The sequence below is a fragment of the Anopheles stephensi genome, chromosome X (assembly GCF_013141755.1).
Source record: "Anopheles stephensi strain Indian chromosome X, UCI_ANSTEP_V1.0, whole genome shotgun sequence".
Taxonomy (NCBI): Eukaryota; Metazoa; Arthropoda; class Insecta; order Diptera; family Culicidae; genus Anopheles; species Anopheles stephensi.
In genome coordinates, this window is record NC_050201.1 from 2,705,612 (window position 1) to 2,729,889 (window position 24,278).

General features: G+C 51.5%; 2 protein-coding genes across 6 annotated transcripts in view; both read right to left on the reverse strand.

Annotated features, from left to right (window-relative positions):
- Window positions 1–374: 374 nt before the first annotated feature.
- LOC118503736 (coiled-coil-helix-coiled-coil-helix domain-containing protein 10, mitochondrial) lies at window positions 375–2,333 on the reverse strand. The gene is made up of 3 exons (XM_036037357.1): window positions 2,058–2,333; window positions 1,130–1,304; window positions 375–1,060 (listed from the first exon to the last, which is right to left on the reverse strand). The coding sequence occupies exons 1-3, from the start codon at window positions 2,102–2,104 to the stop codon at window positions 815–817; spliced, it is 468 nt and encodes a 155-aa protein (XP_035893250.1). The 5' UTR covers window positions 2,105–2,333; the 3' UTR covers window positions 375–814.
- Window positions 2,334–3,775: 1,442 nt separating this feature from the next.
- LOC118503740 (titin) overlaps window positions 3,776–24,278 on the reverse strand; it is a 35,583-nt gene continuing 15,080 nt past the window's right edge. For all 5 annotated transcript variants that reach the window (XM_036037391.1, XM_036037372.1, XM_036037400.1 and 2 more), the window contains exons 3-7: window positions 18,144–18,302; window positions 14,998–15,383; window positions 14,773–14,920; window positions 7,164–14,700; window positions 3,776–7,085 (exon numbers count right to left, since the gene is read on the reverse strand). In XM_036037391.1, coding sequence (XP_035893284.1) covers window positions 6,986–7,085; window positions 7,164–14,700; window positions 14,773–14,920; window positions 14,998–15,383; window positions 18,144–18,243 — 8,271 coding nt within the window. In that variant the 5' untranslated portion in view covers window positions 18,244–18,302 and the 3' untranslated portion in view covers window positions 3,776–6,985. The remainder of the gene's footprint in view (window positions 7,086–7,163; window positions 14,701–14,772; window positions 14,921–14,997; window positions 15,384–18,143; window positions 18,303–24,278) is intronic.

Sequence of the window (24,278 nt, forward strand, 5' to 3'; positions counted from 1 at the left end):
GAGTTGGTCTAGGGGATTGTGCCTAGTAAGGGTTTCACCAACTGCTTCAATCTAGAAGACTCTAGAAGGTCTCTAGAAGCCTGATGCGTCCATTAGTCTTCGACAGACAAGGGATAATCCTAGACTCTTGCTCGTCGAAGATTACGCTTCAGGCTACTAGACCTTCTAGAGTCTTCTAGATCGAAACAGTTGGTGGAACCCTTACTAGGCACAACCCTCCTGACAGAGGACGCCAATCAACTCACCATTTCTCGCTGTAAAAAAATAAAGTCAATATCTGATCGACTTCCGAAAAATTTGAGAAACAGGCTTAGCTTCCTCCTGCTGCCTGGAACAGAGTGAAGACGTATTGAGATAAAGCCACTAGACACTGCTTGCGTTTTACTTGCGCCGAAAAATTAAATTCCGGCGCAAAACCTTTTATTTCGACTAATCCTGGCGCTGGTACACCATCTTACTGTACGCACTACTAGCGTCAATGTAAACGATACAAAAAACAAAGGGTACAGGGAAAATAATAAAATGTTAACTAAATGTATCGCGAACACCTGCTCCATCTACACTACCCGTTCCCGGGTGGGGGTTCCAAACCAAGGGATGGCGCAGGAACCCGCGCACATTAGATGCCCCCGAGCACGGTAGAGTAGCGTAGCGTTTGGACCACGACTTTGAAGGACTTTTAAATTAAATTACCCCACGTTCGTAATAACCGAATTCGTTACAACAAAAACACACACGCACACATATTTTGCTAGACAATATTTTCGACTGGTTGGCTGTTTCTTTTTTTTTCCGGCAAGCTAGCAAACTAGATTTACATGTGGTGCTGCACTTTGCACTGACGCAGCGCCTCATTGAAACCCTCGCAGAGCGTCAGGTCCGATTGGTTCTGGGCGCAGGATAGGAACTGTTTCATCTCCCAGGCGCACGGTCCAGTCTCGCCGGGCTGGTGGGATGGGGCGGGTGCGTACTGTTGCGGTGGGGCAGCCCCCACCGGTGCCGCTTCCTTCGAGTCCGAGCCGGAGAACATGCCGGTCAGCGCGTGACCAACGGTGTGTCCCTAAAGGTATGGAGAAAAGCGGGCGGTTAGTGGAGAGGTCACCGGCAGGGTCCGTGGGTGGATACTTACCACGGCGGAACCGATCGCAACACCACCGGCCGTGGCGGCCATTTGCGCCATCAGACCGGGACCCTGGGATGGGGCGGCCATCGGTGGGGCGGCAACGGCGGACGGAGCGGCATGCTGCACGGCGGGCTGTCTCATTGGAGCCGGTGCCGGAGCTGGGGCAGCTGCCATGGGAGCTCTGCAGAAGAGGAAGAAGCAGAAAAAGAGTCTCATGAAAATCGGCTTTGTCCGGCTGTGTGTTGTTTTGATCAGTCGAGCAAAAGTCGGAATTGAGTCCGTTCCAAAGGTCATCTCGGCAGGAGGAAAAAGAAGAAGAAAATTCCGCGCCTGCGAAAACATGTGTGTCATCCTTTCTTCCAATCGCTCGCTAGGTGACAAAAATCACCGGAAGCTTCTAGATGTTTCATCATCCATCGCTCTAGTCCGCAGTTGGATAAAAACAACGGATGATTAATGTGTTTATCGCGGGTCGAAAAGCGATTTCATCAAATTATGAAATGTGGTGCAATATTGGGAGTTGATCTTCTGCTTTCCTGACGAAACCAGGACTTTCGATCAAGATTTTTCAGCTGATCGCCCTATTTACTGACGCAACAACGCAACTGTCATGCAACCTTCGGCCCAGCATCACGCCACCTTTCTCACTCTCTCTCCCGCTAGTGTCTAGCCACTAATCAGGAAAACTATCCTTCCTACGTCACGAGAAGGTACCTTGGAGGGCATCCGCAGATCATCGACTCTGCTCCCTATCTTCCAGGACTTTCTATACCTGGTCAACCTCGCCTCAGTAGCCATCACCCGCATGGCGTTATGTAACGGATACACTTTTTCCAGATGTTTACCATTACGCCGACCAAAAGGCCAAAAAAACATCGGCAAAAGCCCTAACCTCAACATTAAAAAAAGAAACGGTCACCAATTCGCTACATACCTGCGAGCTGCTGGTGGTGGAGAAGCGGTACGACCTCGGCGTGGCATTGTGAAAAGTTGTGTCTGTCTTTTTTATTCACAAATAATACGGGAACGCCCTTTGTTTTTAAGGTTCGCTTGATTGAAGTTGTTGAAATCACGGGATCACTGCTTTGCGCTGCTTCGACTTGCGATTATCTTCGCTACCGAGCACCTTGGCACGTTTCACTTGCTTTCGTACGGATTGACTGAGTGAGTTCGTAACTGCACACGGCGTGTTATGACGGCGCTGGTGATTAATATAGGGTTGGATCCGGGACGGGAATTGACAGCACGCGTCAGGTTGACGGAAGCATTTGACAGTTCGGGTACGGCGAGCAGCGTGGTCGGCAAAGCGTTTCTGTCAAGGTGTGTAGAGTAGTTGCGGTTCGGTGGTCGTTTGGCCCCATATCGGACTATCCGGAAGCGAGCTCTATTTCTGCGGACTGGCGGACATCAGAACGATCGAACATTTTCTAATGGAAGCACATTTGACAGTCGCATAAATATTGCATGGGGTTTGACGGGTAAAGTCGAATGACCTCATCTAGTAATGAAATTTGTTTGATTTTGGTCCTACAGCAATAACTGTCAGTGGACCTTATCTGTCAAATTCTAAACTAAGTTTGTGCTACTAGTCGTATACGACTGAGCAGTGACTGCAGTTTAATTCAAATCAAACTAGGACTCGTGTATCGAATCCCATCCGGAACGTTTCTCCATACTGAGGATGTGGTATCAATAAGACTAGTGAGCCATTGGATGCTCGGCATGTCCGTGCAGTTCCTTCAGAATTGGCCTTAAGAAAAACAATAGTAGTCACTATACGAAATAGACCTTGTCCAGCCCAATCCTATGGAGCGATTCTGAAGAGATCGCAGCTCAGATCTTCTCACGGCAGGGCTTTGTATAAAATCTCGTCCAGATCTGACTCCCCATACACAGTGCTGACTTAGGTTGGGTAGAGAGCTCGTGAGGTCTCATCTCAGCAAATGAGGGCTCTGAGCGCAATCTTTGAGCTCCCCGCCATCACGAGATAGCTCTTCGACTTTTTCGAGTTCTTCGCCACCACGAGGTAGATCTATGCAATCTTCAAGCCTCATGCTTCATCCTCATAAGATGGCTCTCCGAATTCTTTGAGCGATGTCAGCAGGCAGCTACCCTCTTCTCCTTAAAAAGAGAGCTACTTGACACAATACTAGTAGTGACCTCAAGCTCCCGGGTATAGCCATGGTATAAAGCCAGCATTGGTAAGCCTTGTTGTTCTTCCTCTTTATCACTACAACCTGGGAAGATGACGTTCTACCATTTCTGGATTCCAATGACTTATCTGGTCCATATAGAACCTCGAGATAGTGGAGGAGTTCTGCTACTTTTGTACGATCGTAACTACGGATAGTAACGTAAACAGCGATATCCGGAGTTATTCAGGGGTCCGGACTGATCGATACTGATACGTCCGGTGGTCCTCAACGGGAACAAGTCCTGGATTATGCTGGACTCATGACGCCCATTATCTCACCATTTTGGAAGGTGAGTTCTAAGGTTTATCTTGAGGCTTAGACTACATCAGGCGACGTCGAACTTGTCGGAGATCCCTGGACCAAGTTTCTTGGAAAAGTCTTGGTGATCCGACCATGTTTGAGAAGATCGAGAATAAGATGTAGTGAAGATTAAGACCTACAATTGAAGGACGATCGGTTTAGCTTTTACGTAAAAATTTTATTTTCAGTATAAAAGGACACTTAAAAATATCCTGAATTATCTGTTTATTTTTCCTTTTTTTGCATTTCCTTAAGCTTCCTTTCCTTTTCCTGCGGCATTTTCTTTTTCTTCCTCTGCTTCCTCTTCTGCTCCCTCTACCCCCGGTTTCATCCGCCCCTCATCATTACTCTGCCTGTTTATTCTACTATGTGCCTGGCTGGATGTGCTTACCCGTTTTCGCTTCCGCCGTCCTAGCCCTAGCAATCATTTTCCGCCAAAAGAGACAAACAAAACAGAAAACACTCTCCCCATGCGCGCCCGCTCGTTCGGACAAGACGTCGTCCAAGCTGTTGTGCAACGGGGGGGGATTAAGTTTGTGCAAATTTTTTCTTTTCTGTTTCCTTCGGCGCGCGAAAGAAAACGGTAGGCGCGTCGCATGGGAAGACGAACTCCCGTCCGCCGCTTGCCCAAGTATTAATATGAATTTAAAAACTATTTTTCTACTTATAGGCTACTGCCTACTACTCGCTTGTTGTTCGGTCGGCGAATATGGTTGTCAGCAGAGTGTGAACCCGAGCAAGAGCGCCCTCGGTCGCCAGGCTGCCTACACCCCGAAGGCAGCTGGAGCGAGCTGTTTTTTTGTGTGTGTGAGGTCCATTCCATTGAGCAGAGCAGAGAGTCCTCGTTGTCCGCGGTGGAGTCTCTGCCAGGGCGCGTAACCCTCGCGGAGATCCGAAGCGGAGGTCTGCAGGGGATAGGGAACTATCCAGAATATCTGCTGGAGATGGATATTTGAAAGGGAGGGAAAAAAAACAGCTCGGGCGAGCGTACGCGTTGTCACTCTGGTTCAGGGTCGCACCGGTTGTGCTCGTTCGTCTGGGAAAATAGATAGTATTGGTGGTGGTGATGCCCTAGTTCCTCTCGGCCGGGAAGTGATCGCAAACACGAGAGAGAGAGAGAAAATAATCAAAAAACATCCTCTTGGCCACCACTACAAGCGGCTGGCGGCTGATAAATGCTTCTCCTTGTGATTCGTATCATCCATGTTGCGTTCGTTTCCGATTGCTGGTCCTGTCTGTTAGTAATGGTTGTGCATAAAATCTTCGAATTTCTGGCGTTTTTTGTTGTTGTTTTGTTGAGAACGACTGATACTGATACTGTGCTGGGTGCGTTGAAGTCTAATCAAGATCTGAATCTGCGAGTGTGTCTAGTACCAAACGTCAGAGCGAGTTGGTCAAGAGTGGTCCAAGTACTACTTGGTCGGACATATTGGTGCGAGGTAAAACTGTACCGGAGAAGCAAGCATATCTTACGCCTGATCCTTGATAACTTTACCGCGCGCCAATAGTTCCTCCATCCGTTCCACAATATCGCTTCTAGACCAGTTTTTTTCTGTTTCCTGCATGAGTCTATCTTACAAACAAAACCGACGTTCCCTGTTCATTCTCTGCTCATCGTTATCGTGCTAATATTCCCATCTTCTCGAACCAGGGAGAAGAAGTAAAAAAAAGGCGCAATGCAAGCTTTTGACAGTCAATTTGGTGGGGGCGCTGCCGAAAAGGTGTTCCCAATGAATTCAACCGTGACGGTCGCTGGGTAGCGGTTGCTTGTGTGTTTTTTTAAAATTATGGCAAAATATACAGAGATACATGTAAAAAAAAAAGATAATCTTTATAATAAAAATAAATTTAATGATAATATTTAAAAATAGTTACACTCGCAATCGTAATGGTGCTATCAGTGTGCCAACGCCAACAAGTTTTGCTGCGTGAGTAGTGCAGGCACGCGGCCGTAGATTGTTTGCCGAGACGCCTACACCTCGTGAGCGAATACGAGGAGCGGAAGGAAGGAAGGACACTTCAGCTGCGTTGTGGAGCGTGTGGCATCCTCGCTGCAGTGAGTAGCGATAGGAGAGAAATCTATGGAGATGTAGCGACACTGTTGGAGCTGATTCTAAACGGAAGCACGAAACAAGTCCCCAGGAGGTACGAGGATAGCACTGCTCGCACCTTGATAAGTCCCCCGATAGCCCCCCCACCTAACTAAGTGTGGAGCGCTCAGGTGTCCGGGTCTACCGGTCTTGCTAGCTAGCCAGCTCAGCATTGCCAAATGTTCAAGCGATCCTAGGAGCCCTTTTCGAATGGGTGAGGTGTCGGAAGCATTATACCCTACTGGCTACTATCGGCCGGTTAGCGGGCGATAGTGACCAGTCCGAAAAGTTGGCCGGCAACCGAGGGAGTGCATATACCATCGGGTCGCCGGCACCTGCTCCGATCGGTCAATCATCGGGCGTCTGAGCACTGTGTCTGGGAGTTAGGACATCTAGGATATCAACGCTTGTTCCGTGCCTGGTTCGGTCCAAGCGTGTCGCTGGTGTGCCTTGCGGGTGGAGTGGTCTGATGAGCTGACGGTTGCACTTCTGGTAACATTCGGAGTGTTGCGGCGACTGTGTCTCAATCGCCAGCAAGCCGTCACACGAGCGGACAGGCGACCGTTCACCAATAGACAAGGACCCCCTGAGGAGCCTGATCCTTGCAGAAAGGGAAGGTTGATGTGTGTGGCAAGCAGTGACGCAACCAATTGACTTGCATAGGAGAGGTGTGTCCGCTATGCAGACCCGCCTTCAACAAGTCCCTTACAAATCCGCCTCCCATCCCTGTCCCAAAGTCAGTATAAATAATCGGTCTGCATCGATTTTTCTTAAATGCATCATTACTGTAGCTGTTCCGAAAAAAGATAATCGTTCGAGAACGGAAGCCAAACAACAAAAAGCGGGGGGGTTAAAGAATCGTATGTACGCAAATACCTAGAGCAATGAAAACCACATCGGAAACGGAAGCGATGGACGTTACATAGTGGATCGCCTTAAACGTGTATGGCGCTTCTCTACCGCGTTTGTCGGTTTCTGATCGAACTGGTTTCTGTGATCGTCCTTTAGCCGTGCTAATTTTGTATCCAGCATCTGCGCGTCGTCGCTCTACGGTCTGCGTACGTGATCGTCCGTTAGTCACCCTCAGTCCGTTTTTACTTAAGCTTACTTAGTGCTAATATCGTTTGTCCCAAAACCGTCACTGTCGACGATGCCGCCGCCGCCGTACTGCCCCTACCGATATTTCGTGTCTACACATGCGTTTGCTGGCGACGGACGCGCAGTGACGGGCGTACTGTTGCAGCTCGAACCCGATCCCATCCTGCCGTGGTGTCCGCTCATCTTCTCTTGGCCGCTGCCACGGCAATCATCTGCTGCAGCATCGGCTCCGGGCTGCACGCCTTCGGTTCGCACTGCATCTGACCGTCACCGCCGCACCTGAGGGGGGGGATAAAGAGTTCGCGGTAAGTAAGGCTACGGTCGCACCGAGCTCTGGCAGGCGTTCAGGATACTTACGTGCATCGCATGCAAGGACCGGATGCGGAAGCAACCGTTTCACCGACGTTGTACGGTTTGCCCTGAATCTGGCAACCGCGCTTCTGCACGTGTCCCTTGTACGCGTGCGGCAGGAAGTGGGGTGGCAACGTGGTCGTCGTGGTGGTCGTGCTGGTCGTCACGTTCAACACCGTTGCCATCGACACCGGACATTCGTACCGCGGGCAGCAGAAACCGGCTATTGGCTCCTCGTTACAGCCACTGATCGGTGGTGGGCAAGACTGTTGCAGGCAGATGATATCGCTGCGGAAGCAGAAGCAGAAGTCGCACGGATCGTCCCGCGGGATCTGTTGGGCGGACACGTACAGCTTACCGCCGTAGCGGCAGGTGCCCGGTCCGAACGCGGCTGGATCCTCCTCTTCGCCATAGTCGTCCTCGTACGAGGATGGTGGATAGTGTGGTGGCATGTGTCCGTAACCGGAGTCGTAGTGCTGGCCCGGTGCACCGTACGAAGGTCCAACCGTTTCCGGTTGCTGTGTGGGCTTCGCTGGGCTGCTGGTATCATCGTGCAGTCCCGTCACGTCCTGCTCCTGCACCTTCTGCTGGTCGTCCTCTTCGTCTTCGGTGAAGGTTGGCTTTGCAGCAACCTGCTGCTCATCGCTCTCATCACCTGCCGGCTGTGGTTTCTGGACCAGTTCCTCCTCAGCCACCGGGACCGTTGGCTTCGGCTTATCCTCAACGCTGTCAATCTTTTCGTCGAGCTTATCGTCCTGGGCAGCGATTGGTGCGATCGTCGTTGGCGAAAGCTCGTCATGCGATACCTCCGGTACAGGTGCCTTCGATACCTCCTCGCGTACAGGCTCTTCCGTTTTGACATCTGTCAGCTGCGTTGTGGTAATAGCCGGTACCGTGCTTGACACCGTCACCGCTTCCAACGGCACTTCTGGTGCTTCCGAGGCTTCTGCTTCGACATCCTGAGCCAAGCCCGGGGTACTAGCTGTTGGACTAGCTTCTTCCGCTGGCTGCGAAGTGACGGTGGTGCTAGGTACTGCTGGTGCTGCAGTTGAAACCGGTTCGTCCTCCTGCTGTACGGTGGTATGCTGTTCGGTTACCTGCGAGTCCGAACCCGGCACAACCGTCGTGTACACGTCAACCTTTGCCGTAACCGCCTCGGCGACTTCCTCCTTCGTTGGTGTGGTAAGTGCCTCCTCTGTCGTGGTAGCCTTCACTGGAGCTGCTGTCGTAGTCAACCTGACCGGTGTGTCTTCCTCCTCCGACGAATCATCATCCGCGTGCAGATCGTCCGTTTGTGGTTGTTCCACATCGTCCTGCTCTTCTTCTGAGGTAGTTCCAGCAGTCTCGACCGCATCGTGCACAGCCGATGGCTTGTCAGTGGCCGGTTCGGCTGGTTGTACCTTCTCATCCTGTTCTGGTACGGACTCGCTCGTCGCTTCCGGTTCCTCCGCACTGACAGGACGGATTTCTTCGCCAGCTTGATCTTGCTCCGGTTCCTTCGGTACTGGTGCAGCTGTAGTTGACGATGGTCGTTCCTCTTCGCTGATTGGCTTCTGTCGTACGGTCGTGATTTGCACATCTTCATCGTCTTCTGCCGAATCTTCATCGTCGACGGAAGCACCAGTAGTAACGCGAACGTCTTGCATATCGTCGTGATCATCGTGCGTATCAGCCACCGGTTTTACCGCTTCATCGTACGCCGGGGTAGATGCATCATCGGTAGACTCACCTTCACCTGCATCCTGCTCGGCTGGCGTATCGTGCGCTGAGCTTGGTTGCTCTGGCGTAGCGAACGTGGTACTGTGGGCAATCTCGTCCTGAGCAACGTCATCTGATTCTGGCTCAGCGATCGGATGCTCATGATCGGTGTCGACAACGTTAAAATCGAACTCAGTAGCCCGAACCGTAGTGGCCTGAATCTCCTGCTCTGCTGGAGCTTCAGTCATCTTTTCCGTTTCCGTGCTCAACGGCTCCTCCGCCTTATCGTCGTCCACGGGCACAACGGTAGTCGTCTGTTTGTCCTGCTCGGCAACAGTTTGTGGTGCGGCTGTGCTGGCAATTGCCGGCTGTTCTGGCTCGAAATCGACGTCATCCTCCAACGGAGCGACGTGCACTGGGTCTGCTTGCGTAGTAGTAACCTCCACTTCCGGCTCTGGCTGTTGCTTCTTATCCTGAGTCTCCTGTGGAGCTACGGTCGTTTGCACCTGTTCGTTCTGCTTGTCATCGTCGTCGCCGAGCTGTTGGTCTTCCTCCGAATCCTTCAGCGTTGCTTCAGTAATGGCGCTGCTGCTGTCGACAGTAACAGGTTCTGTGTCGGACACCTCTTCCTCCGATGCATCTGGCGCAGCGTGAGCCACTGGTACCTTTGGTGTCGTTTCCGTTTCCTGCTCATCACTCTCTTCGACACTCGCCTGTGCAGCACCGTCGTCAAAGACTGGCTTTTGCGTCTGTTCGTCCTCCTGCTCAGCATCCTTCACCGGTGCTAGAGTCGTGGACTGTTCCATTAATACTGAAGAAGGCGTCTGTTTTACATCTACATCTGCCGTGGTCGTTTGCACTTCATCGTTCGAAGCGGTCAGTTTCGTTGTAGCGACCTCAACCTGCTCATCCTCGTCAACCTGGTCGTGAGACTGTGCAACCTGGTCTCTCTCCGGTTCGCTCTCGTCGGCGCTCTCCGGCTTCAAAGATGCTTCCGGTGTTGTCGCTTCTTGCACGTCCTCATCGTCATCGGCCAGTGGAAGCTGAGGTGTGTCTTCCTTCTCTTCCGATTCGCTATCATCGCGCGTGGGCACCGAAGGAGTAGTCTGTTTCTCCTGCTCTTGAGCCACTGTAGGTGCGGCAGTTGGGACATTCTGCTCCTCGTCCTGTTCACTATCAGCCTCCGAAACACGGACAGTCGTCGAAGGTGTGCTGTCCGATTCTGGCACTGCTTCCGCTACATCGTCCTTCTCCGTCTCATCCTGTTCCTCGTGTTGCTCAGTAGCTGGTGTTACGTCAACTGCGTCACTTGAGTGTGTAGCCGTCGTTGGTTGCTCCTGCTCATCACCAGTTTTGTCTTGCGCGTCCTCCGTCACATCAACCTTCACAGTCGTAGGTTGTACCTCGACGTCCTGTTCCTTGTGTCCAGCCGTCGTTAGTTCCGGTGTATGTTTGGTGGGCTCAACGGTTTGCTGTTCGGTTTCTTCGATTTCGTCGTAAATCGGTGTCTGCTCCGGTTTCTTCACCGGTACAGTAATCTTCTGAACGTCCGCTTCAATTTCGTTGCTTTCCTGAGCATCATCCTCTACTTGCGGTACCTGCTCTCGGTCCTGTTCCGGCTTCGATGGCTCAACGGTGCTTGGAGCCGCTGTTACACGCTCACTAGGCACGGTGGTGGTAGTCTGCACAACCTCGTCCTGCTCCTTAATTTGATCGACCGGTTCAAGCGTTTCCTGAGGAATCTCGACCGGCAACGGCATATCGACGTGCTGCTGCTCCGTGTCGTCCAGCGATGGCTTGAAGATGGGCTCTTCCGCCTCATCGTCATCCTCTTGCGGGAAATGGAATCCACCGTCCTGTTCCGGGCTGATCAGATTATCGTCGTCCGACTCTTCCCTATCGACTGGCTTCGGTTTCACCGCATCCTGAGTAGGCTTCACTTCATCGAACGCCGGTTTCACAGCTTCCTGAGTTGGAACAGTTTCGTCCAGGGTCGGTTTTACGATCGGTTGCTCTTCTTCATCCTCCACGCGGAAGATTAGTGCATCGTCACTAGTTGTTGGTGCCGTTGTCATCTTTTGGGTAACAGGTACCCCTGTCGTCTTGAGACCACCCTCATCATCTTCGTCCATAGCTGTCTGCACGGTTACCGAAGCTGGCTCGTCCGACTCCTTCTCATCACCAACAGGCTGTGCAGTGGTAACAGCGGCTTGCTCTTCTTCCTTGACGGTAGTCAGCTTCTGTCCTGCTTCTGCCTCCTGTACAAACGATGTCGTCTGCTCCACATCCATCACTGGTCTTGCAGTAGTTGCAGCAGCGGCCGGTGAGTCCGTAGCTTCATCCTCAGTCAGATCCGATTCATCTTCGTGCTGCCCATCAGTATGCTCCACATTTTCGGGCTCGTCAAGTGCTGCTGCTGGCGTTGTCGATGCCTCTTGCACGCGATCCTCTTCTTGGTCTGCGTGAGCGCTTGCAACGGTCGTCGCGTCATCCACCTTCTGTTGGGCCTCGGTCACCGTCTCCTGTTTTGCAGCCGTTTCAATGTCTCCGGTTGTGGTTGCTTCCTGTGCAGGAGTGTCCTCATCATCCGTGCTTGCCGATGGTTTGTCGTCGTCGACTGCCGGGCTGGCAACTTCATCACTTTCGATATCGTTGCTCTGATGGTCCTCTGGTTCGCGCTCGGTGGTGACTTCCGCAGCAGGCTCCACAGAGCGAACTGTCGTCGGAACCGGGCGTTCCTGCTCCTCATCTCGTTCGCTTTCGTCTTCTTCTGCCTGCACCGGGAGAGCAGTTGTTACCTTCTGTTCCTGGACATCCTGTTGCTTATCTAGAATCTCCGCGCTAGTCGTCGTTTCCTGAGTCTGAACGCTGTCATCTTCCGGCTCATCAGCAGCAGGCGTAGTACCACGCACCTCCTGCTCAGCTATCTCAGCGCCATCATCAGCAGTATCGTCCTGGATCGGTTCACTCTCCACCGAGCTGCTCTCTTCCGTTTCGCTGACCGGTGTCGTTTGACTCTCCCCAGCGATAGTCTTCACAGTCGTTGGCTGCTGCTCTTCATCCTGCTTCTGTCCCTCTTCAACCTCGTCCTGTTCAGTCTCTGGACCACGCTCCGCAACATCACCAGATGTGGTAGATTCCTCCTGCTGCTCCGATTCCGTCACACCTTCGGCAGATGGTGTCGTTGCTTTCATCGACATCTGCTGCTCGCCCTGGGGCAGTTCCGTTGACTGTTGTGCAACGGTTTCCTTCACCGTGTCAACCACCGTCGAAACCGAAGGCGCGCTGGTCGTTGCAGCCGTGCTCAAAATGATCACATCCTCGTAGTCCGCCGTCGTTGGACGGTTGCCGGCAAACAAGTTAATGTTCATGTCCAGTGAAGGTTCCTGCGGTCGCAACGGTTTGAACACCTCGTCATCGAGATCGAATCCAGCGCTGTCACTTTCCGCTTCCGATGGCTGGCTCGACTCATCGTCCTCCTCGGCCGTAGAGGTAGACTGTGAGTCAGACACCGGTGCCTTGGTCGACGATTCGAAAGATTCCACACTTGCATCCGCTGACTGTTGCTCTTCCTCACTGTCCGCATCGTCACTCTCGGTGGAGGCTTCGGTCGATTCTACCGATACAGAGCTCGCAGTTGAGGTCGTTTCCTTTGGACAGCTGTACGTCGGACAGCACTCTCCAGATACGGTAGCTTTCAGTGTGCAGTCGTCGCTTGGCGGAGCCTGGCAACGTACCATTTCGCAGTGTACGATACTGTTCGAGCAATGGCAGGCAACCTGACATTTACCGGACGTTGGCACGCTAGCGCCATTCTCGTACGTAACTCCATCGATCAAACAGTCACCTTCGCCAGGAATCGACTCCGGGAACAGTTTGTCCGGACTCACCACACCCAGATCAGCTTCCTGCTTCTCGTCGAGTGGAGCAGCTGGTGTTGCTGGTGCTTCGCTGTCGTCGTGGTCAACTGGTGCCTCTTCATGATCCTGCTTCTCACCACTGTCCGCATCCTCTTCGACCGGTTCGCTGAGCGCAACATGATCCTCCTGCTCCGGCTCTCCATCATGGGCCGCTTCTTCGCTCTCCGGCTGCTCAACCTTCTGCTCATCCTTCTCCAGCGGAATGACGGTGTTCATTTCGACTGGCTCATCCATATCCGCACCAGGCTGTACATGGATCGGTTCCGGTTCCTGTGCATCGTCCTCCTTCCGGTCGCCAAAGGTTGGTGCGTGCTCGGTCGTCATCGAATCGGACAGTACGTGCGAATCGGCCTCGAGCGGCATATTTTCCAGAATCTCATCCTTCGGCGGTTCAGGCGTCTGTTCGGCCGGGATCGTTTCATCCGAGGCGGTCGGTAGCGGTGGCAGCTCCGTTACAACAACTGCCGGCGGTAACTCTACGAAATCTTGCTCCGGTTGATCGTCAGCCTTCTGTGCGGGCTCCTTCTTCTCGCTGCTCACATCCGGCTTGTCTTGCTCCGGTACAACGGCTGCACTCGATGGGGCGTGCGTCTGTACTTCCGGTTCGCTAGTCACCTCATCGCGCTCCGGAAGTGCCGTAGTGGTAGCGGTGGCTTGACTATCTTCCAGCTCCTCTTGCTCATCCTGTTCCTTCTGATCGTCGTGGTCTTCCGACGCCACAGCATCATCATGCTCTGGTTGATGCTGGATGGCGCTTGTTTCCGTTGCCTCGTCATGGTGTTCATCGATTTCGTTTTCCTTCTCATCAGCACTGGCCAGCGCTGGAAGCGACGTCGTTACCGCCGGTTCAAAACTGTCCTCCTCGCTTCGAACGGTCGTCGGTACAACTTCATCAGCCGTTGGTTTCTTCGTGCTTGTTGGCTCGTCCTCATCCTGCTCAGCGGGTACATCATCCGCTTCCGGTTCCGGTGCATCCTTGGTGGGTGCAACAGTCGTTCCTTCGCTAGGTACCTCCGACTCGTCGTGTGTCTCCGTTGATGTTTCGTCCTGTGCTGGTGCTCCTTCCGTGTTCGATGGCACCTCAGCTCGTACCGTAGTTAGTGCAGGCACATCATCAAAGGCAACCGTGGTAGTCGTTTCCGGGCGTTGGTCCTCATCCTCCTCATGCGGTCCCACGTGTCCAGGGATGTGATCACTCTCAACACCTGGCTCACCACTCTCAACCGGCTGTACCGTCGTCAGTCGCTGCTCGTCATCAATCTTATTCTGAACCTGCACATCACCGTCATCCTCTTCGTGGCTATCGTCCGTCTGGACATCCTCGAATTGTGGTGCAACGTGCTCCTGTTCCTGCTGATCCTCGTCATCTTCACTGGACACCTTTTCCTTTTCGCCCGTTACTACATCCTGAACCTTCTGGTCCATCGTTGCCATAGTGGTACTTTCTGCACCAGCCTGCGTGGTTTGTGCTGCTTCCGATTCCTGCTCAGTTTTTGCCGGCGCACTATCTTCCAGCTGCGGCTGTTCCTTCTCCTGCTCCTGCGCTTCAGCGTCACCATCATCGGCTGCTGTCGGAATGCTCGGGACGGTCGTAACCTTCATGGTGGCTGCACTACCATCGCAGATGTACTTGTCCGGACAGCATTGGCCAGCGGCCGGTGGCAAAGCGGTACAGTTCTTGCCCTCATTCTCCAGCGGCGTGCCACACTCTTGAACGGCGCACACGATATCGCCTCGCATACAGTAGCAGTGCTCGCACGGCTTGTCTGTCGTGATTAGCGCACCGTCGGCGTACGTTTCACCGTTGTGCACGCAGTCGGTAGACACGGATGGGGATACGGTGGTGGTGAGGATGAATCCTGGCGTTGGACGCACCGTCGTCGTACTTTCGTCCTCCAACATCAGGGTCGAATCTCTATCGTGATCTGGAAAAGCGTTGCGGTAACGTTAAGATATTGCCTAGCTCTAGTGAGACAACGCTCACGTTCGATACCTACCACAATCGTATTTCACTGGACAACAGACACCCTTGTTGTAAATCGGTTGGCAGCCGTCGATGTGCAGCGTACACTCCTGCATCACGCAGGTCGTCATGTTACGAATACAGTAACACAACTCGCATGGTTTTTGTGGATTTGATGGCACCTGTGGGAAGAAGGAGCGGGACCGTCACCGTCAGCTCTCTTGCGCCGCTAGCTTAAAACTAGCCCGCCTGTACTTACTTGAGCTCCCTCAGGATAGAACCGTCCGTTGATCGAGCAACCGTACTGGTCGGGCGCACCAACCTCGCTAGATGAGGTCGCACCGAGCGCGTTCGAGGGACTGGCCGTCGTTTGATGGTCGAGCAGCTGGACTTCCACCTCCGGGCAGGTAATCACCGGACAGCACTGATCTTCGCGCTTCTCAATCGTGCAGTCCTGCCCGATCGCCTTCGTGAACGGGCAGACGCGCAGATAGCACATCAGCATGCGGTCGTGACACGTGCAGTTCAAGCATGGTTCGTTTGTCATGATCCGGTCACCCTCGCCGTAATGATTGTAGTTGTAGTAGCATCCAGTCGACTCACCATAGTTCTCCAGCTCTGTCTGATCACTTTCATACATCGGTGCTGTGTGTAAGGAAGATACAGAGATGTTGGAGCGGTTCAGAATAGTGGAGTAGTTAGGCCATTCAAGTCTAAAGAAAAACAATAGTGGTGTGAGACTTCTGGTGACTTATCGTCACGCAACGTAGATAAGCGCCCAGCACCACAAAGCACCAGGTCTCGTTTAAATGGCTACTACCTTAATGCGGTCACACGCTAAGATGGCTGAAACAGCCTCCGAATTATGGGCTACAGACTACGTCCGACAGACAGATAGCCTTGCAGCGAAACGAGCAGAGAGGCTGTTGCATCTACCATTATAGTGTCTCTAGTTTTGACGCCGTTTTGTGATGGACGTACAATTCCAATTCTACGCTTCCGCCGACAGCTGCCTTGACTTGTACGGTCCAAGAGTGATGTGTATGTGTACACTGCCGGAAGTTGGCGGAAGGTAAAATTGCTGGCAGCACAATATTACCCCAAGGGTAGCATAATAATAAGAATCTTATACCAACACCCTAGGAGTGGCTTTACATCGGTAAGTCGTTTAACGAGATCACCTACACCACAATCAATCAAACCCGATTCGATTGGTCGATTGGTTTCTGCACACGATCATATCCCACTGCTTGGACTATGCCCCATGCACTAGTCACCCCAATCAAGTCCTTTCCGGGCTGCGGTTTCAAGGCAAAACTCTCCCTTACGTTTACATTCCCCCCCTTCATCTGCACGACCTTCCATGTTTCAACCCAATGTCCGTGTGAGCTTTCTGCCGGGTTTGCTGATGACAGATAGGCCCAGCGCGTACGTGATATCTTTGTTCCGAAATCAGATTGACGGTTGTTTATACACACTTTCTTCCCTGATTTTGCACATGCTCAAACAACAACGCACGCACACGAGGCAGCCGCAATCATCCCGACCGTACATTCCATAAATATTAATACACAATCATGTTATGCGGTCCGACCGATGCGGCGGCGACCCGGGACCAACCCGGAACACAGACTCCCTTTTTTATTATTTTTCACGTCGGGGAAGGGGGACGTCCTATCAAGGGGTCGTGCTAAGAAGTTTTGTATCAACTGTCAAGTGAGGCTGTGAGACTGGGGGTTCGTGCGATGATAGGGTACGATAAGGCCTAACTAGGGCGAACCTATAACTAAGGCAGTCTTAACCGAGTTTTTTTGGCAATGTTGGAAGAAGGGTTTTTTTTTCCTTGAAGAGTCTAGTTTGGTATATCGATTCAGTTGCTGACTTTGAAAATAGGTCAATCTATTATAAACCGCATAACGAACAGCGTCTCCCAGAAACTCACGTCTGACAGTTACATTAGCTCTGACATATGAGCAAACACCCCCCTTTCTCGCTCAATCAGTAGAGCCGCTGTTGACACACGCAATGTCCCCTAAATAAATCGAGAGCAGAATATTATGCACTCCTATTGTCAATATTCCCCGAAGATTTGGACAAAATGTGATTTATCTTGATAATTAAGCTGCATCTGTCGTACCCTGCACCGTACCGACATTCGAACTAATATTTGTCCAACAAGCAAGCGTTAGTGACTGAAACAAGTAAGTCTGCAAAACTTTCGTTCAATATCCCGGTTAAGGATGCCGGGGAACCTATGTTCGACTTGATGAGCTAATCTATATGTACGTTTATTGGTGAACTTTACACCCCCCAAAACGGGGAGAGATTCATTAAAAAATTAAGGCTTAAAGCAGGGGAAGTCTCCGTTCTCCGGGCAAGCGTTGCTTAGCATCTCTCCCTCCCCAATGTTTCCCGGCTGTTTGTCTTAAAGCCTTGGCACGCACTTCATTTGTTTCGGTGTTGTCAAGATGAGGGTTTCCTGATAATTATAATTGACTGTGTGATTTGGTGCCCGAACCAAATCTGCTTCGGTCGCTCGCCATTGGAGGGACTTATCACGGATCGATTTTATCGCATCGGCCACGTGGTGCAACACGATTGAGCTGAATGTAGTAAATCCCAACCGCATTAGGGAAACAAATTACACAACGGTGTTGACTACAGGTCAGAACTCTTCTCAGAGTCATCTTCCTTCTGAATTGTTGGGTTGGGATTGAGCTGAATGTAGTAAATCCCAACCGCATTAGGGAAACAAATTACACAACGGTGTTGACTACAGGTCAGAACTCTTCTCAGAGTCATCTTCCTTCCTCATCTGGCATCTCGCACCGTTATGAAAATATTCGATCCAGCAAACCCTCCACTGCTCTCAGCTCTAGGAGATACTGCCAGCTCATTACGGTTTGACAAACACGGGACCGCACCGTACCCCTGTCTTTGGGAAGGGTGACTAGAGCAATCCGGCTCCGTAACGCGGGTCGAGGACGCGGATATCCACTTGCCGTTTCGAATCAGCAAACGAGGATAGAACAACAGGACAAGAAAATTGAACATCTTGTCTTTGCTAATTGCACGTCCGTCCGGCTGGCCGAAAACTGATGAGTGGGGTGATGGCTCAAGAACATAGGAGGAAGCAACAACAAACAAAAAAACTGGACACGCACCAAGATGACGAACGTCACAGTCGTTATGTGCCTAGTGCCATTAGTCATCGAACGCTGGAGAAGCGCTGAGGGTACTGTGGACAGCATCCAGTGATGTGTGTATATGCAGCCCGAGAGCTTCATGAGATTTAGCGGGTAAAATGTTCTGAGTCATTGCCGGGTCCCCCTACACTGTTGTACTGTTCTGATGAGACCTAGACTGACGTCTAGCTTATCCCTTGCGGATTATGTCGCTACTTACCGCTGTTGGACGCTGGTACCAGTGTTAATGCTATCGCTACTATTAAATATATCATCGTGTGCTGGTCGAGCCCGGACAGGCCCGAACTCCTGATAATCATCCTGAGCGTTGAACTGTTGTGTTTGTCTGCCCCACGTATAAGATGATACAGCTGTACACCTGTGCGGAATAGAAAGAAAGGAAACGGCTTAAAAATCGTCAGTTACGCGTGGTATGTGACACTCCTAGAGTATTTGAGGTACTGAGCAATGTTTGGGTTGTTCAACCTCACCAGATCACAACGACGGGCAGACGGGGTTTTTTGTTATGCAAAATATCGAACACATACACGACGCGGTCTTGTGAGATGGGGAAAAAGTGGCACACCGACACCTCGTTGTTTTCCTACCAAACTTCTAATCCCCCCGCCGTTGGGAGGTTAAACGATCTCGCTTTCTCTCTAATGATTGAACAGGCACGAAGAACAGGTAGTTGGAAGCTGTACACCCCAGATGCACGCAAGGATGCCATGGTTTTTTTTTAAGTTCCACGGAATGCTGAGCTGGCCAATACTTGGAGTAGCAACATCCAAGCGTAATCCTCAGAAGTCTCAGCAGTCATTGTCACGTAACGCGCACTACAAAGCCTGCAAAGTGTCGCGTTTTGGACAGTCCCAGCTAAAAGCTTCCAGTTGCAGTCGAGCTGCATTTAGCTGTTTTGCGGACCAAATCCGTGGAATTCATGTCACGTTGAAGTAGCTGCAGCCTGGTAGGAGAAGGTTTGACCGGAATAGGCTTACGGTAAAAACTGGTTCGCAGTTCAAGTCGGTGAAGGCTCGCCGGGTCTCCACCACAGCACACCAGCACACACACAGTAAAAGGGGGTTGGAAAAACTTCACCGTCGGACGCAAATTCCCTTCCGTGTGCACGGTGCACGAAACATTCCTGGTGAAAGTCGTTTGCCAAATCGTATCTTGCCGAGAGTCTTGCGGCATGCCGTGTACGGGAAGTGGTAGCAGAGGAAGCTGGATGGCTTCACGGTCAAGTTTATGGCGAGCGGGTACGGACCAGGTCTGTAGGATGCTGGTTTTGGATTGTTTTTTTTTTGTTGCACGTCCATGAACCTCGCAGAGTAGGTCAAGTCTTTCTGTGAGCATTATAATATGTTTCTGCAAACGCTCGTTGTGGCTCGATTGCATGATGGATGGGATCAATTATTGGAGGTTCTCTGGTCGAGGTTTAATACCCGATGCGTGTTGTGAGACGTTCGTTGCGTACCGCCAGGAGACACATTTGGTGATGCGAAGTCCTCTCCTTAAGCTCTCAGGTACGATCCCAAGCTCCAGAAGCGTATCGTCGGTGGTGGACGTCTCGTGACTTCTGTTGACCGTTAGAACTGACGGGGTGGATTGAGTATTAAGCACCACACATACGAATCATCTCCCCCAATACCCCCATCATCCTCCGGTTGCGTGTCTGCACGCCCCCCCCCTCCCAACCGTCCAACAGTCCGGTCTGCACCGGTAACTAAATACTAACATTTAACGGCACTTTCCTGGAGTCCGTTGGCTTGCATACCACGGTGGGGAGAGACCAGCCGTACGCAGCACAGTGAACGGTAAGAAAGCACCCGCCTTGGGCTGGCCTTGGTGCGATTTCCAGATTGCAAGAAGACGCAAGCAGGCGAAGCTGTATTTCACCATTCGCTTCCCTCCAGTACATGTGCTAGCGAAACGGGAGGGTTCTCGCCCCGTTCCGGCGTGTGTTATCTCTGCTACGCCTGGGAAAAGAAAGGTTGGCTAATTGGATCGGCGATTGAGAATGCCCCGCTCGCTTCTCTTCCTCATCCTTCTCTTCTGCTTCTCACCGTGCGCTCTTCATGTGTTCTTGGTATGTAATTTCTATAGGTGATGGTGGTGTTTGGCAGCGAATTATCAAGGATCGAAGATGGTGGATGGCAAGCTGTGGAGCGGTCAACACTTGGCTACCACTTACGTACGGAGGCAGCAGGAGGTGGTCTAAGCTCTGCTGGCTTCATTTGAACCTTTGGCTATTCTCAAGAGTTATATAGCAATAGCAATCAGATCAGATTCTACCCGCCGTACACTGTTGGAGAGATCTCCCCAGACAGAGTTCTGAGCACTTTTTTTGGGGGGAAATAATTGGAGAATAGAAACAATGCTTCTATAGCACCACTTGAGCACCAGCCAGATAACTGCGCCGTGGAGAATTAAAAATACTCATAATTGAATTTCGATTAAACACCCGACATCCGGTCTGTCGTTTGCGTGATTCCTCTTAAGGTCACATCGCCCCACACACTCCAAGAGCCGTGAGACCTTTGGGGGACGAAGCAAAACTTCGCCAAATATTGATTCTCGTCAGCCAACACACAGCCAAAACACTTGCCTGGATAATTGATCTCCTCAGTTGTGGTCAGTTTGTTCTTCGTAGTTAGTAGTGCATTACAGCTATTGAAGTTACCAGATTCGAAAGGGTCGGCCAAAGCTGCTAGCTTAATTAACTATCCTAATAAACTAATTGTAGGCCCTCCTCTCGGTTCAGGGTAATTTGTATGATGGGCCTAATTTATTACGCGAACCATCATTCCGGTGGTTTTGCATCAAATTGCTCTCGGACGCGGTGGCGATGTGTGTGGTGAGCCTTCGACATCGACACACACACATAAAGCCACATAAAGACAAATTGTAGATAAACTACGGACCGCGAACCATTATCCCCGGGTATCCTTACAGGATAATGAAACGGGGCCTCGTGTTGATGCTGACGGATGCAGATTCTGCAACGGAGCTGGAGCTGAAGGTCGCCGTGCCGATTGTTCGTGCCTGATCAGAGCATCTCACCGTTGCCTATATGCTGCCTACCTGACAGCAGCGCTTCCTTAGGTCAACGAGGGGACACACACACACAGCTTGGAGTTGAATGCCGCGACTCTCCAAGAACTACTTGAGATGCCTGGTTAGGATATGGGATTCTTCTGCTCGTCTGCTTCAATTATCGTTCCGTTGCAAGTGTGCCCCCGCTATTGCTGGGAGGACACAACAACTGCACGCGCTTTAAAGCATTCCAACAGAATTTCTATCCGGTTCCAGCTTTATCCCTTTTGCTCCCGTGTATCATATGTTTATTAGATTCGCCAGGAGTTCCGGTGAGCTTCATTACCGAGAAGCTAGCGCGCGTACTGCGAGATGGTACTTGCAGAACCCAAAACCACCGGTACGTGATGTAGCCGTGGTAATGGCAATGCAGAATTCTCTTCAAAGCTCGTAAAAGGTTCAAGTTGATACGCGAATCTTGCGACCGAAGAAAAAAGAGGGGTTAAAACAGACCGAGCCGCACCAAGGTCCACTTGGACGATCGTTAATGGTTTTGCCGGCTCCTGTCAATTCAGCACGTCTGCCACTGTTCGCCGGCCCGCTGCATCCCGACCGACCAACCCTTTTACCTTGGCTTGCGCTTTATTGCGACCGTGCCCCGGCAAACGCGCGTCATTGGAAAACGAATAATGTTGCCAATGGTAGTCCCTGTGCACACTCCTGACTTTCTCCCCGCGGGGACACGCTGGCAAGGGTGACAGAGTGGCTGACTGTTGTAGCCTACCCACCTACACACACACACACACGGGCAGTCGAGCGTGCGCACACACGCAAGTTACGAGGTTATATATTTTGGGGTTGAATGTTTTTTGGGGGGGTTGGTTCTGGACGCTTTGGGGGCAATATGTTGTGCATTTTTAGCGCGTTTCGCCGATCGAAGTTGACACCAAAAAAAAAAAAGAAACCCCCCCACGCCCCCAGAACCTCATCCACACGCTAGGAAGTTTTGCGGTGAGCATGGGCTTTTTTGCGTGTGCTGCGAGTTCGTTACGCATTCCGTACACACACACATCACCACCGGTAGGAAGGGAGGGAAGGCTTCGTTTTTTTTGTAACACTCAAAATCGAATCTGTTTCGTTTAATATGCTTAACCCCAGCCCCATAACCAGATATTTGCACGTGTTCGAGCTCGCCGATCGGGAAATTATCATTCCACAAACGCGTCTCGCGACCTGCTGATGCTTTTTTGAGGTTGGTTGGGATGTGGGACCTGGACTTGGCTGTTATAGGCAGGGTGGTCTGCTGAGTGCGCTCTGGTGGTTATTGCTAAGCGTCCTCTTGTTTCGGTGTTTGTTTGAGGCTTTAAACTGCGAAGTCAAAAATCTTAAAGTTCAGGATATTCAAGGCACTAAAGTTTTCTCTACTCTACCGACTATTGCGACTAGACGAGCGGAGCTGAACGTTAAAGTGATATGCAAAACATCTGATGCGAACAGTAATGAGCGGATAGCATCCGTAGTGGCTGATCGTCACAGATTGACGCGGCTAAAACCATTCCGGCCTTCTGCACGTATGCAAAGCGCACGGCAAAATCGTAAAAACACCAAAACTCCCTCGCGGACCGTGTGTACCGAAACAATCATCTAATCACCGTTATTGCTTCCGTTCTTCGCGCAGCTCGGTCTTGAAGCTGGCTGTCAGTGAGACACAGAGGACTGGCAGCGCAACTGTGTGTGTGTGTGTGTGTGTCTGTGAACTTCAGAGTTTTCGCCGGACCTAGCTAGACACACAGTTATGAGATGGTAATAAAATTTTACCGGACGCCCGGTCATCTCGTGCGGCACCCGGCGATTATGAGACCTGGCGGAGGTACACACCAGCCCGGGTACCCTGTTGGTCCTGAGCATTCGCTCACAGTTTTGGATATAAATTGACAATTGTCAATTGAACCTTTCCGGGGAAAGACCCCCGCGGGGGCCCGGGGGGACGCATCTCGGGCGGCAATTTTAAACCTCGCCCGGCCTAGTTTGGCTGTTTTCCGTTGCCGGACCGGAACTAATAACCTTTTTTGGTCGTGGCGTGGGCCGGCTCGCTGCTATCGGCCCAGCTAACGTCCGACTGGATGCGAAAGCATTGTGTCATGATATGCTAGTTCGAGGTCAGCTTCAATTCGTATCACTATGATGCTTAAAATTTGTTTGCAGCAATTTACACCGATGTCTGGGATGCAGACATATCGGAGATACTGTCAGCTCAGTCATCAAGATATTCTAGGAACCATCAAAGTCATCGGCGTACAGACTTTCCTCCTCCAGTAAGGAAAGCCACTCAGAACTTTGGGTTGAGAATCTGCCCTGGACATCTCTGGAAAGATATCGCTATATTCTTCGTTTTCCGTTACGTCCACAAGATGCCCGCCAGCGCTCATCACGCACAGTGCTCAGCAACTCATTTCGCTCGCCACCGCTGGAATGACGGGGGGTTTTCTCTCTTCACCACAAGCATCATGATGTAGCGTATCTTGCCAACCGGCACCACGCAATGATCGCATGATTGATATTGTTTGTAAATTTTGTTTTTCGGCCATTTTGAGGCTTCCTTAAGTACGGCTTTGTGCTGCTTCTGCTTCCCGCTTCTCCCTCGGCCACGGGCACGTTGTTTACAAGCGGCAAGAAGGCAATTTGATTGTAATGCTTTTACATGGCTGCGGAGGCTACTGGCCGAGCCATTCTTCTGCGCGGAAACGCTTCCTGAACTTTGGGAAGTTGGGTGTGCTTTGCCGCGTTTAGGCCAGAGCTAGGTTAGGAGCGTAAGCATTGATGCTGCCCGTTAGCTCTACCTTCGAGCGTCATGGTTACCACGGTCTAAGGTGACGCTTCCGCCCTTGCGGAATTGAGCCTGAGCAAGTGGTTAGACAGCAGCAGCAGCAAAAAGAAGATCTCACTCACAGCAGTTGGGAGGAAATATAATGCAAGGCCAAGCATTATTAGCGTTTCGACGGTGAGCAAACCCGGACAAGCGCCACGAAACCGTCTCGCAACGTGAAACCAGCAGATCATCCTGATGAACTACCATGCCCCCTACCCAGGCCCCGCAGCCAAAACCCCGGAAAGTCCAAATAACTATCGAACATTATCATTATCATGCTCCTCTTTTGCTACGGCGTTCCTCCGCATCATCCTCCGAGCTGGTTGGAGCTCCCCTCCCCCTCGAATGGAAGCATAAGATTATTGGTGCTCCCACCAATTGCGCGTCATTAGGTCCGGGAGAGGCACATCGCCCGCGTGGCGAAGTTGCTGTACGCTGCAATTTAAAGAT

What these genes read in the sequence shown, in the direction of transcription:
- LOC118503736 (XM_036037357.1), bottom strand. Translation starts at nt 2,104, where the DNA reads ATGCCACGCCGAGGTCGTACCGCTTCTCCACCACCAGCAGCTCGCAG. An exon ending in CCACCACCAGCAGCTCGCAG is followed by an intron (nt 1,305 to 2,057) that starts GTATGTAGCGAA and finishes CCTCTTCTGCAG; the next exon opens with AGCTCCCATGGCAGCTGCCC. An exon ending in TTGCGATCGGTTCCGCCGTG is followed by an intron (nt 1,061 to 1,129) that starts GTAAGTATCCAC and finishes CCATACCTTTAG; the next exon opens with GGACACACCGTTGGTCACGC.